General features: G+C 62.8%; 1 protein-coding gene across 4 annotated transcripts in view; it reads right to left on the reverse strand.

Moving 5' to 3' along the window:
- The window catches only part of WWP2 (WW domain containing E3 ubiquitin protein ligase 2), a 43,932-nt gene that overhangs the window by 30,453 nt on the left and 785 nt on the right, over positions 1–12,694 (reverse strand). For 2 of the 4 annotated variants that reach the window (XM_030025457.2, XM_030025458.2), the window contains exons 2-6: positions 9,898–9,981; positions 8,988–9,135; positions 8,604–8,722; positions 1,108–1,389; positions 300–396 (exon numbers count right to left, since the gene is read on the reverse strand). In XM_030025457.2, the coding sequence (XP_029881317.1) occupies positions 300–396; positions 1,108–1,389; positions 8,604–8,722; positions 8,988–9,135; positions 9,898–9,981 (730 nt within the window). Of the gene's footprint in view, positions 1–299; positions 397–1,107; positions 1,390–8,603; positions 8,723–8,987; positions 9,136–9,492; positions 9,645–9,897; positions 9,982–12,694 lie in introns of those variants that run through there. The other 2 variants (XM_030025460.2, XM_030025459.2) reach the window with 2 other exon arrangements.

Below are 12,694 nucleotides of genomic sequence, written 5' to 3' on the forward strand. Positions count from 1 at the left end.
GGTGGAAACTGTCTGGGCCATCACCGACCTGATATTCCTTGAGAAACAAATACTTTAAGAGAGGCTCAGGTCAGCTGCACCCTGGCTGTATGGTCACCTCCCAGCTCTGCTGTCCTCCAGGAGGTCGGCCAGCCCACTCCTGCTCCACACCTCCTACGGGCTGCTTTGCTGGGACCTCACTGGGAGATCTGGACTGGGGTCCACTGCACAAGGATGATCTAGACACTTCTCAGCTGCCTCACGGCCGCAGCAACCACCCAGTAATGGACTGACAGGTGCTGCCAGCACAGGACCCTTACCTTGGTCTGCTTCCAAAGCAGTTTGTACTGGGAGGCTGGTGTCTGCCCTCTGTGGCTGCAGCCACGCTGCTGGGGTCCCGTCCAGGCAGCTGGGACCCTGAATGGGTGAAGAAAAAGCGGGTGAAGAAAACGACCGAGGCACCTACTAGTTCTACCCTCCTTCCTTCCCTCCCTCCTTCCAGAACGGAGACCCAAAAGCACAACAGCCCCATACGTTAGAGAACAGACCCCCCCCCAGCACACAAGGACCCCCTGCCTTTACGCTGAGGTGCTCTCCTCTCCCGCTGCTGTGCAATAGCATAGCCCGTTCCCACAGCACCCCGCGGCTCCAAGCGCGGAACTAGGGAAGGTAAACGCAGGACTTTGCGGAACTGGCATCACCAGGAAAGTGGCTGCATTTAGGACTCCCAGATTTCACAGGCTCCGTCTCCCAGCGAGGAAGAGAAGGAGCCGAGGGAAAGCAATGCGCCAGCCCCTGTCCGGCACAAGCTCTGCTCGGTCCCCCGGCAGCCCCGATGGGTCAGACACCAGTCCACATCTCCGCACACCCCCTGTCACAGGGAGCCCTTTTCTGAGCGGTTCACGGAATACAGAAGCCGTTTCCCCAGCCCACACGGGACGGCGAGGGAAGGGGCCAAGCCACGTGGGCGGCTGGTGGAGGGCCTGGAGAAGGGCCGCTCCTCTCACGCCGGCGGGGAGGCAGGGTGTCAGCCCGTCGACGCTCCCGCTCCTGTCCCACCACGCGCTCGCTCCCGCGGGAGCCCACGCGCAAGCCCAGCGTCAGGGCAGGCAGGGGCCGGAGCCTTACCTGGGAGAGGAGGCGGCTGCTGGCACTCGGACGCTTGCTCAGGGGTCCCGGGGGCCGAGCTCTCAGCCCCACTCCTCTCCCCGCTGCTGCTCACCGCCTCGTGCTCAGAGCCGCCACATGCATGCGGAGACGGGCAGCACTCACCCTCTGTCACGGCGCTGCCATTAGGCAAGCTTCCCAGATCAACAGCGGGCCCGTCCAGGAAAATCGTCAGCTCTCCGCCAGAGACAACGCTGCCTTTGTTCTCCGTCTGCAGGTCCAGGGTCAGCTGCCTGTTCTCCACTGTGGGAGACGAGGGGACACGGAGAAAGAGACCAAGCAGTCACCACTCAGGATGCCAGCCGTGATGGAGGATGGCTCCACCACCCCAGCTCTCCCATGGGACAGGACATCAGCCTCCTGGTCCCCTCCAGGCCTCCCTACACCCCCAGAGGACAATGTGCCCGCTCCCTCAGGGCCAGCTGTCTCAGCGAGCGCCACCGGCATTGGCCCCACACCAACACCCACCCACCAGCATCACCAGAGGACACCTGGCCAGCCCCACCACCAGCTCCCAAGGAAGACCCTCCTTCACCAGCCACTGCTCGCAAAGCAGGGTCCCTCCACGGGGGTGGACCTGCCCCAGGCTGCAACACAGCCGAGACCACCGTTGCCCACAGATCCAGAAGCTGGGGCTGTAAGGGGGATCGCAGCAGGAAAGCCGAGGGATTCAGCTGGTTTGACGCGGCACACAGGGCAAGAACGGTCCTGCATGAGAGTGACCACGGGCAGGCGCCTGGGACACGAAGCAGGCTGATGGCTACGTGCCCAACGGTGCCTGAAGCTCTGGCCAGCTGCAGAGGAGCAAGCAGCATCTTTCAGAATCTGGGGCATCCTCATGCCCCCTAGAAAACCCGGGTAAGCAGCAAAGGAAAACTCCAGGCACATCCCTCCATCCACATCCCAGCATATCAGCTCCACTGGATGCAACTGGCACAAAAGGTTGCCCCCAAACAGAAACACTCCGCTGCGGCTTCAAACCTCCTTTGCAGAAGCTTCTGGAGCAGGCGGCATGGGCTGGGAGGGTCCTGGAGATGGCCACCAGCTCCACTCCCCTCCCTCGTGAGCCAGTTTGGCTCCAGCAACTTAGCGAGACTTTGCCAGCCATAGCTCCACGCGCAGCTGGGCACTGCGGCTTCTCCCAGGGATAATGGCCCTGGGAACGCCACTCCAGCACGGAGCAAGGGGCTGCAGCGGTGGGGAAGGGGAACCGATGAGCTGCACGGTGCCACATGCACCATCAGCTGCTTCGAGAACTGGCGCCTGCCCTGTTTCACTGACACACGCTGGCAGCCACGGCTCTCTGCCTCCCTGCACCCCAGGACAGACACCCACCACCCTTCCAGCTCCTCCGAGGCCTCCTGACAGCTCCCTACTACACACACGCAGCAGCAAGGGGTGTCCCCGGTGCCGCTGGGAAGCCACCAGTGCTCGGCACAGCTGGAGCAATGCATGGTGTGAAGAGGCTGCCTGTGCACCTCCCACAGCCCCCTCCAGCTATGCATGCTAAACCACCCACTGCACGGCCGCATCCCCACGGGCGAGGGGAGAACAAGGCGACCCTCAGTGCCCGCGGGCAGGCAGGGCTCTCGCACCACCGCAGCGATGCCTGCTGGAGCCAGCAGGACCGAAACACCCAGCTCCACCACAGAAGGCCAGAAAAATTTGGCTGCGCCAGCCTGGGACACCAGCCCAGACGCTTCCTGACTCATTTGCTCAAATAATATTTTTATTATACACAGATTGCTCATGACACAATGGCACCATTTTTTAGCAACCTGCTTTGTCCCAGTCTGCCGTGGGGACGGGGTGTGGTACCTGCCAGCAGGAGGATGGGAACACGCTCCCCACAGACCCCTCGTCCCATCTCTAGCTCCGGGATGAGACGCGCTGGCGGGGCCCCAGGGTGTGCAACTGCCACCCAAACAGCACCCACGGCTCCCGGCTGCCAGCCCAGCCCTTGCACAGCACCAGGGGCGAAGGCGCAGAGCCCAGGGTGCCGCTGCGCACCGGTCTGGCCCTTGCCAGGACCAGAAGCAGCCGCACACCTCTCGCACCAGCCCGGAGAGCGGCTCCTGTCCTCCTCCCCTGGCCGGAGCTGCTCCTTCCCGCAGGGTGCCTGCCGGCCTCGCACAACTGGGAGGGGACACAAAGGGGACGGAGAAGGGGGTCCAGCGCGAGGCCGGTCACAGCACTCGCGCCACACGCACCGGCCCGTGGCTGGTAGCCGTCCGTCCTCCAAGCTGACCAGCGCTGCAAGGAGGATCCCAGTTACAGGGCAGGCAGCCCAGCGCTGGGATTCATGACCCCCTCACCCAAGCCGTCTCTGCCCCACAGGGTGCTCAACAGGGACACCGAAGCCCAGCGCCACAGGGTCTGCAGAGAAGACAGGGCTGTGGGACAGGCTGCGCTCGTGGGTCTCGTGAAAGAGCCTCAGGTTTTTAGTGCCAAGGAGGCAGGTGTGCCCTCAGTGCCCAAAGTCCGGGCACACGTTCACGGGAGCACAGCATGGAGGTTGGAGCCCAACTCGTTACCCACCCATCATCAGACAAGGGATTCTGCTAAGCCTGGTCTTGCCCATCTGCCTAAAGGAGTTACTCTCGGTTTGCTTCCAAGGGGAACCGATCTCACAGACGGTTTTAAGAGCCTGAGATAGAAGATGCTACCGAGTGCGGCCAAAAACCAGAACAAATCCAGACCCTGTTTCTCCCCGGCGGCTCCAAGCCATAGGAATCTGCATTTTCTCCGAGCCGTGCGGAAGTCGTGCCCGCACGCTCCAGGGGTCCCCTCCATCCCCCTCCGTGAGCGCCCAGCAGCCGAGCGCGCCGGTCTCCCCGCCGGAGCCGCACAAGCCCTCATTGTGCGGGCGCCCAGCCGAGGGGGCGGCAGCGCAGGAGCAAAGACAAGGTGTCTCCAAGTGGAGGATGTGAACATGAACCTCCCAGCCGGCTTCCTTCTCCCCCTCTCCACCCCCTTCAGCTTTTTTAAAGAAAATAAACACTAGCAGAACCTTCCATTCACTGTCCCAGTCCAGCATGCGGGACGCACAAAGGGACATTGCTGTTGCACCAACAGAGGGTCCCCTGAACGGCGGAGCACAAAGGCTGCCTGTGTCCCGCCGGCAGCCAGAATGTCAGAGGGATTATTATTATTTTGGGAGGGGGTCGGGGGGTGATTTGGTCCTGAATAAGGTCTCAGTTCAGCTACTTCCAGTGCCCCGCACGCAGCATCAGAGCTCCCATTTAGCGGAGGTGAGCTGGAATTCCCACCCAGCCCATTAAGCGGATTTACGGTTCCACGAAATGAGGCTGGTAGCAGCCAGCGCGATAACGGCCCCGGGCTGAGCCCAAGCCCAAGCCTGAGCCCTCTGGGACCTCCAGGAACCACACACGTCTGACGCCCGTGGGCACAAGCACCAGAGAGCTGCCACACAGGAGGGGGCAGCCCCTCTGCCTCTTCCCTGGGTGAGGTGGCTCCATCTTTGTGCACGCAGCCAGGAGGATTTCCAGACAGACAGACGGACGGTGCTTCCCACCCTCTCAGCTCCACAAGCCCTCTTTGCACAGTTCCACTGGATGCGAAGGCCGGTTTCCACTCTAAACGGCTCCACGCAATCAAAGCCGCATCCACCGTTGCCCCTCGAGAGCAGCCCCCCGCGGAGCAGCCAGGACTGCTGCTTACGCAAGCAGAAGATAAGCAGATCCCCTGGGCTACCCTGAAAACCCCACGCTCCAGCCAGCAACCTACTTGCCCCCCATCAACCTGCAGAAGAATCAAATCCCAGAGCCAGAACACTGCCCTGAAAGCACTAGACAGAAAAGGCAGGGCAGCAAATGATCTCAGCGGGGCCACTCTCAGCCCCAGCGGGAGCACTGAGCCGTGCCAGCCTCCCCCCGGGTCTCAGGGCTGTCAGGCAGGCAGCACCACTCCTGGCACCCACCTCCCTGGTGCTTGGCAAGTGAAGACTAGCTTAACCTTTGTGCATACCTGCAGCCGAAGGAATGACTCCGTGCTGTGGCTACAGCCCCGCCGGGAAGAAGCAGGGGGAAGGTTAGACCTTTCGTAGCCATCCCTAAACCAAGGAGGAACCCAGAGTTTAGGGGAAGGGATAACCTTTTCTGTCGCAGGTAAAATGTAAAAGTCTCCCCAGGCAGTGTGAAGCTTTGCCCCTGCTGCTGATCCAGTCTCAGCCACCAGCAGCTTAGAGACGACTGTGTCCCACTCCGTTTATCTGCCAGGTATAACCAGGAGGACCTCAGACTTCTGCTGCTTTCCCCTGAACCATCACAGCCCTGGGAGGGAAGACAAGATGGTACAGAAAGCCAAAAATGCCCGCTATCTCTGACCAGTGGCAGCTGCCTGTCTGCAAAACAGCCCGGCCAGGGCACGGCAGGACTGGAGCCAGCAGACCCTGCCTACTCGCTGGCTTGGGCACAGACAGCAGCCTCCCATCCAAAAAGAGCCTGGAGGTGGCCAGGGCACAGGCACAGCACTGGTGCTCCCAGGCCCATCAGCTCTGCGGGACACTCAGGACACGACACACGAAAGGCGACGTCGGGTAGGCACGGTCCGACCCCCGCTGTGACTTACTGGCTTGGACAACCAGTTTTACAGGACGGTTGCCCAGCTGCTACAGGGCCAGCTCACTGAACAGTCACCTCAGGAGTCTGCACATTTGCCTTCACAACTCCTCGCTAAGAGCCTTTGCTGCCGGGCCATGCAGCAGAGCTCCTTTGACATCACGTTCATGACAGCGGGGGGGGCAGATGCAGCTTTCCAGAGGTTTGGGGGTTTGCCGATGGCTTCTCCTGCAGGGTCCTGCCAGGCTGCAGCTCCAGCAGCTCTGCCTGGGGCGCGGCGGCAGAGAAAGAAAAGGCTCTGCAGGATCTGTAAAACCCTGGCATGTGGTGCCACTCAAGAAACAGGAGCCCGTTGATGTAACTTGCAACCCGAGCAGCAAGCAATAAAAGCGAGTGTTTTCAGTTGCGAGCTGCAGCCAGGCTCGCTCCAGCGCCTGCACAGATATCCATTGCTCAGCACACAGGGGGACCAGCAAAAACCAGCAAGGCCCAGTATCAGCTTCCACGCAGACCGTGGCGCGAGGCTGGCTGGGGACGTTCCTCAGGCCTCGCGGGAGGAACAGCCGAGGAGCTCCCGGAGCCTGGGAACAAAGAGGTGCCTCTGTGGCAGGCAGCAGCTTGGGGGCCGGGGCAGGGGGCTGTGCCATTGCAAATTAGCTGTTTTACGGGAGCCCCGGGAGCCGCTCAGCTCCGTGGAAGGCTCCAGCTCATTTTCTGTGATCGAGCCCATTCTTACCCACCTCTCCATCTCCCTGGCCAATCCCCTCCGAAAGCAGGAGGGCACTGCCTGCCAGAAGAGAAGCCCTGGAGGATCCTGCCAAGGCGGTGGGAAGTGCTGCGAGCCCAAAAGCAAGGCTGGACCCGCCCGGAGCAGGAGCTCCTGTCCGACAGCTCGGGCTGTTAGCTCCAGCAGGCTTTCCCAATCTTCCTGGGAGCTCAGGCCTGACCAGGCTCGTCACCGAGCTCTTTTTCCAGACTCTTCCACCTGAAGCGAGGCACGCTTGGCAGGAGAGCCGACGGAAAGAGCAGCGGGAGCTACAGCACCTTCCTGGCAGGCGAGAGCCCTGCACGCACCGCCGCGGACGTCACCGGGGGCGAGAACACCACCCCTGCCCAAAAATACCCACCTGCCCAAAAGCAGAGCAACCAGGACAATTCTTCCACGCCAAGTAGAACAACTACAGGAACACAAACCAAAGGCCGCAGCAACGCTCACGTATCAGTAACTTACAGAAAACCTCACCAAAACCGTAACAAACCCAACTAAGCTAGAAAGCAGGTCTGCTGCCGGGCGGGAGCAGCCCTGGGGAAGGCACGCTCCTGCTGAGCGCTTCCCAGGAGGGGGATAGGACAGCCGGGCCCCTCTCAGCGGCAGAGAGCACGCGTGTTTCACTGCCTTCCCCCAGGCAGAGGGTCACGGGCTGCATTAGAGCATTACCAGTCCAACTTGGGACAGCTTGAAGTCCCAAATGCCCTTTGCAGGCCTTCGCATGACCCGGCTGCTTCCCCAGGCTGGCAGGCAGAGGGAACAGGCTCCCCTCCTCTCCACAGACGAGCAGCCCCCTTGAGGAAGGGGTGTCCCAGGCGCCCAGGGATGCAGGATCCCCCGGGACCTCTGGGGGACTGGCAGCAGTCGCTGGCCCACTCGGAGCCGCAGCAAAGCCCAAAGACCAAGCAGCGAGTCTGCAGAGAACAGGAGGGAGCAGACGCCGGGCTAGACGAGACAGGCAGAAGAGAGCACAATGGCTCGCCCAGGCAGCGCCGGCTGCCCCCGGCCCACGGCAGCACCTTCCCGGCAGGGCAGGGCAGGCTCTGCAGCTTTAAGAGTCCTCCCTCCCAGCCCACGGTGTCAAGGAAAAATCTGACACGTTTTTTCTGGTGGATGTTAACGGACAAGCTAGAACAGCCAGTTGCCTTTTCCATTCATTTTCCACACAGCCCCCTGGGACGCCTGCTAATGAAAGAGCCGATTGTGCCCCTGCAGAGGAGCAGGCAGGTAGGGCGGGAGCAGCAGTGGCTCCGGGAGCCCGACACAGCATTTGCACGCCTCGGGAAGAAAAAAGCTGCAGGGGAGGGTGCCCTGGGGCAGAGACCCCCACCACAGGCTGTCTGACAGCAACAGCCCAAGCAACAGGCAGCCCGGTCCCGCGACTACCCCGGGGCAGACGTTCAGGTCCTCACGGGCTTTGCGAGATGATGGCAGCAGCAGCAGAGCTCCCTGCGTGGCCATCGCTGCCCCGGCAAGACAAGGTGCCACCCAGGGGCACGGCAGCTCGCCCGCCGCAGGGAGCGCGGCGGGGACGCCGTCGCGGTTTCGTGGCCCGAGGTTGGCAGTGCCGGGGGAAGGAGCTCGCCCCAGCCCCCGGCATGGGGGAGAGTCTGAACCAGCCCCGTATTCCCCCCCGCCAGGGCACGGGAGGCCCCTCTCCCCGCTCAATACCAAGCCTGTGTCTCGCAAGCAGCGGAGCTTTGCTTGGAAAAGACAGAGCGAGCCTTTTCCAGCCCCGCGCAGCCGCTTGCGCAGCCCAAGCCCTGAATGGCCGCCTTTATGCGGTGGCTGCTGTCACGAGCCACACGCTGGCGACCGCAAATGGCAGCGAATAGCTGAGGGGTTTGTGTTTCCGTGCAGGCTGCAGCACCCTGGCTAACGGAGGTATGGCTTCCGTCACGCCCTGGCCCCCCGGCCCTGACAGGCGGCCCAGGGCGCACAATGGCACCTTGTTCCCTCCCGGGGCGGGAGACTGCGCAGGAGCCGCTGCGGCCGCTGCCTCTCCTCCCCGCCGCGCACCTACGGGCAGGCGAGGCGGCAGGGACCCTGCGGGACCCCCAGCCGCGGCGGAGGCCGAGGGACCCCGGCGGGGTCCGGCTCCTACGTACGTTTCCCGCCGCTCTTCAGCAAATTTCCGAGGCTGACGGAGGCGGTGCCCAGCAGCTCGTTCCTCAGGGTATGGCAGCTCCACACCTTCAGGTCCAAGTGGCTCTGAGCCGTGACATTCCTGCAGAGACCAGAGGAGGAGGCCGTCACTGTGAGAGCAGGCAGCACCAGCCCTGCCAAAGCCGGGGAGCAGAGGCAGGCAGGCGAGGCTGCGGGGCAATGGGAGACCCTCCTCCCGGCCTGGCTGTCCCCGGCACCATCCTTGTCTGGGGGGGCAAAGATCTCCGACATCCGAGCGGCCCCAGCCGACGGCACCGCGGGCTGCACCGGGGGGCACGGGGCCAGCCCTAGCACCAGCCCCACGCCAAGGGGTCACGGAGACTTACAGGATGAGGATCTCGTTCCACAGCAGCTCAGAGCTCCCGATCTGCTTCCCCGTCTTCTTGGTCTCGCTGGGCAGCCCGTCGCCCGCCACCTCCACGTAGCAGTTCATCCGCGACGGGCGGCTGTGCACCTTGGGCTTCACGGACACAACTGGGCAGGGGGGACGGCCATAGGGTCAGGCAGCCGCAGGGGAGACCCTGTCCCCTGCCCTCCCCACACACACCCCATCCCTGCCAGCTCGGGGTGCCATGGCTCGCTGCGGAGTCAAACTGCTTTTGGGAGAGGGGGAGCAGGAAGCGATTCTCCTGATGGCAGCAAGGGTCGGATCCGGGGGCTCCTGTCACCAGTCCCTGACCACCGCCTGTCCCCAGCTTCACCCGCGCCTTGGCCCCACACCTGAAGACTGCAGGAGCGTCACGGTCCCCACAGACACCACCCTACCCCAGGGCTTGTGGGAAAGGCGGGGGCAAGGGGGCTCTGTGGGAGCTGCTGGGAAGAGGCACCCACCAGGCAAGGCTCGGCCACCCCCCGGGCTAGCGCTGCCCTGCGCAGGGGCTGCGGGGCAGAGACGGGGACGCAGCTCCAGGGGACGCAGCTCCAGGGGACGCAGCTCCAGGCATCGGGAGCCATCTCGCGGCCACGGGAGCACCAACGCTGCCCTGGCAGGGCCACGGAGCCACGTCCCGATGGCAGCCGGGGAGAGAAGGCGGCGGAGCCCAGCCGATGGCCGCTCCGCTTCCCTGGGCGCCCTTGGGACGCAGGGCAGTGCTGGCCATCCCCAGTCCCTGCTCCCCACCCCCCCAAGAAGGTCTCCCAGCCCAGGGTGCAGGCACTGGGACGAGACGCACCCAAAATCCACGTTCCCGGCGGCGGGACTCCCAGCCCTACCTCTGGTGAGACAACAGGACCCACCTTTCACGGAGAGCTGGGACTTCTCGCAGGGCGGACCGGTCCTGGCCCTGCTGGAGCTCGCAGCGGCCATGGCATCACCCCTGGCTGGAAGCAGAGAGAGAGGAGAGACCTCAGCACCGCTCCCACCACGCAGAGGAAGCCGCGGCTGCGCTGGGGTCCCAGGCCAGCCCCTCTGCGCCCAAACGCAGCCCGGCCATTACTGCAAGTGACCCACACGGCAGGGAGACTCGGCAATGGACAGGCACACGCCTGGTAAACACAGGTTCCCTCTCGCTCCTGACAAACCAGCCCTGCACTGCGGGCAATGGCAACACTGCGCCCTAGGGAGAGAAACCCCCCTTCAACGGCACCGCCACGGCCTGAAGAGATCCAAGCCAAGTTGGGCAGCGCTCAGCCCTCTGGACACCCCATTTGGGCGGCTGCAGCTCACCCCGACCCAAAGGTCGCTGCCGATCACAGCCAGCACGAGGACAGAGCAGCCTCCAAAGCCTTCAGCAGATACGCTGTCTCACACCCTGCTCTGTGCTGCTGAGCAGCAGCGTCGGCTCAGGAGCAGTCTGCGTGGCCACTGCACAAGGGGTCCCTCAGAAAGGACGAGGCAGTGACACCGGCAGAATAGTGGAAGGTCCGGTCACAGTATGGGGAAGCAGCTGCATCCCTCACAGACAGCCCAGGTTTCTTCCTGGCAGCAAAATCCCACAGAAAAATCACTCCTATCTACTCTAACACACTGTGGAGGGGACAGGGACCACAGCTGCTCTGAACACAGAGAAGGATCACAGTGCAGAGCAGGCTACAAGCCCAGACCTCCACTTCCCACAACTTCCTCGCTCTCCGGCGCCACGTCACTGTCACCGCAGGCACAGCGCTTCCCCCTGCCCCTCCTGCCGCAGCTTTCCCCTGGAGTCACCCACCGGGGAAAAAGGAGCGGGCAGGAAGGACACGAGCTGTAACACCCGGGGACGTTGGCAGAACACGTGGCTGGGCACCTCTGCCGAAACAACTGACCACAAAGTAGGAAGATGAGGTCACGTATCACGCAGAAGCACGAGGTGCTCGGTCTGGGACCACAGAGTCAGCTATCGACTCACACCGTCCTCCTAAGCCTGCGGGCAGCAGTCCTCCTCTCTGCACTTCCCAGGCAGAGAAGCTGGAGAGGATGCGCCCAGTGCGGGTGCCTGCGGTGGGTGTCAAGGTCACGGACCAGAGGGTCCCTGCCTGCACAAGCCCCCGACACAGCAAGGCAGACAGAGGCATCTGCTGCCCACCCCTGGGCAGGACCAAAGGGGAGCCTCAATCCTGTTGCTCGGGGCAGCGGCAAGGGCTTAGACAGGGTCAAACCTGATCCCCCTCCCAAGCCACCAAAGCCAAGAGCCCCCCTCCTACCCAGCCCTGGACCGGAGCGCCTGCCAACCTCTCCCTCCCCGGATCAGGGCGACAGGGGTATGAAGAGGGGCGAAGAGCATCTCCAGCCTCTGCCACCTCCCTCCTCGTGCAGGAGTCTCTCTGTCTCTCTTCCCCACCACCCTCCCCCCACCCCCTTGTTAGACCTTACCAAGCACCGTCCCAAAGCCAGGTTCCTTTTTAGATCCCCTCACGTGAACTAGGGTCTCTGCTCTCCATCTCCTTCTCCATGCCAGTCCTGTGCGACCTCACCCCCACCAGCACGGCAAACCAACCCGGCACCCTGTGCTCAGCCGAGACCTGGCTGGTGCCCCGTACAATCCCCACCTCTACTTGGAAAACCTCGTCTGGTACCAGACTTGCCGCTGTCTTGGCTCTATCAGACGGTGGCCGGGGGCTCGCTGACACGTGCCGATCTCCTCCCCCTCACGAGTGGGGGAGAGCTGACTGATGGAGGGAGGTCTTTCACGAGACTAATTGCACTTGCTATTACTACAGTTACTCCTACTCCAATTATGCTGGCCCACAGATCACGCTGGCCTTCCCTTAGGATATTGTTATTCCTCGTGTTTGTTATGACTCCCCAGCTCCGCATCACCACTTATTTCATTAGTGCCATTAAGCAGGCCCACAGAATAAAACAGCTAGGTGCGCATGCCCCTCCTAAGCAGCACCTCCTGTGCCAGCCTGCGACCAGCCCCTGGGCTAGACCGACCAGCAAACTTGTCCTTCAGGGCCTTTCTTACGCTAACGTTAGCGACCTGCGCCTCAAAGTCATTGTGGTAAGACCCACAGCTCACTCCACCGCAGCGGGGACTCTGGATCCCCGGTCCTCCCTCGCAGCTGCTGGCGCTGCTTTTGCTCTTCTCCAGCCGTCCCCCACGGTGATACCAGCCCCACCGGCTCCGTCGCCCTCTGCCAGCTCCGCCAGAGAAGGCCACTTGGGGTTCGTTAATCACTGAGTGTTACCTGTTACAGAGTTGTTTCCACTTCCCAGCCCTCGCTCCGCACACACGCCCCCCCTCGCAGCCCTGCCGCTCTCCCCCATTCCCGCTGTACCCCAGCGCTGGGGCGCAGACCAGACCTGTCGTGACATGCCCGACCTGCGCTCGCAGGCTTCCCTGAGCATCCCACGACAGAAGAGGACCCCGGGGCCAGACCGGCCGCCGGTTTCCTCACCGCACCCTCCCACGTAAGGCAACGACAGAGACCCGTCTGCTTGGGCTGCATCTATCCTTTCCTCTTTTAAATCTTGACTCTTTTTCCCAGTTTCCCTTCTCCTGATTCTACGCCATTTCACTACTGCTCGCTTTAACGCCCCTGGCCACATCAAATCCCTCTCAACTATCAGAAAACCCCTCTGTGCTCAGTGCCAAACCCCAGGCGCGGCTTT

The sequence above is a fragment of the Aquila chrysaetos genome, chromosome 9 (assembly GCF_900496995.4).
Source record: "Aquila chrysaetos chrysaetos chromosome 9, bAquChr1.4, whole genome shotgun sequence".
Classification (NCBI taxonomy): Eukaryota; Metazoa; Chordata; class Aves; order Accipitriformes; family Accipitridae; genus Aquila; species Aquila chrysaetos.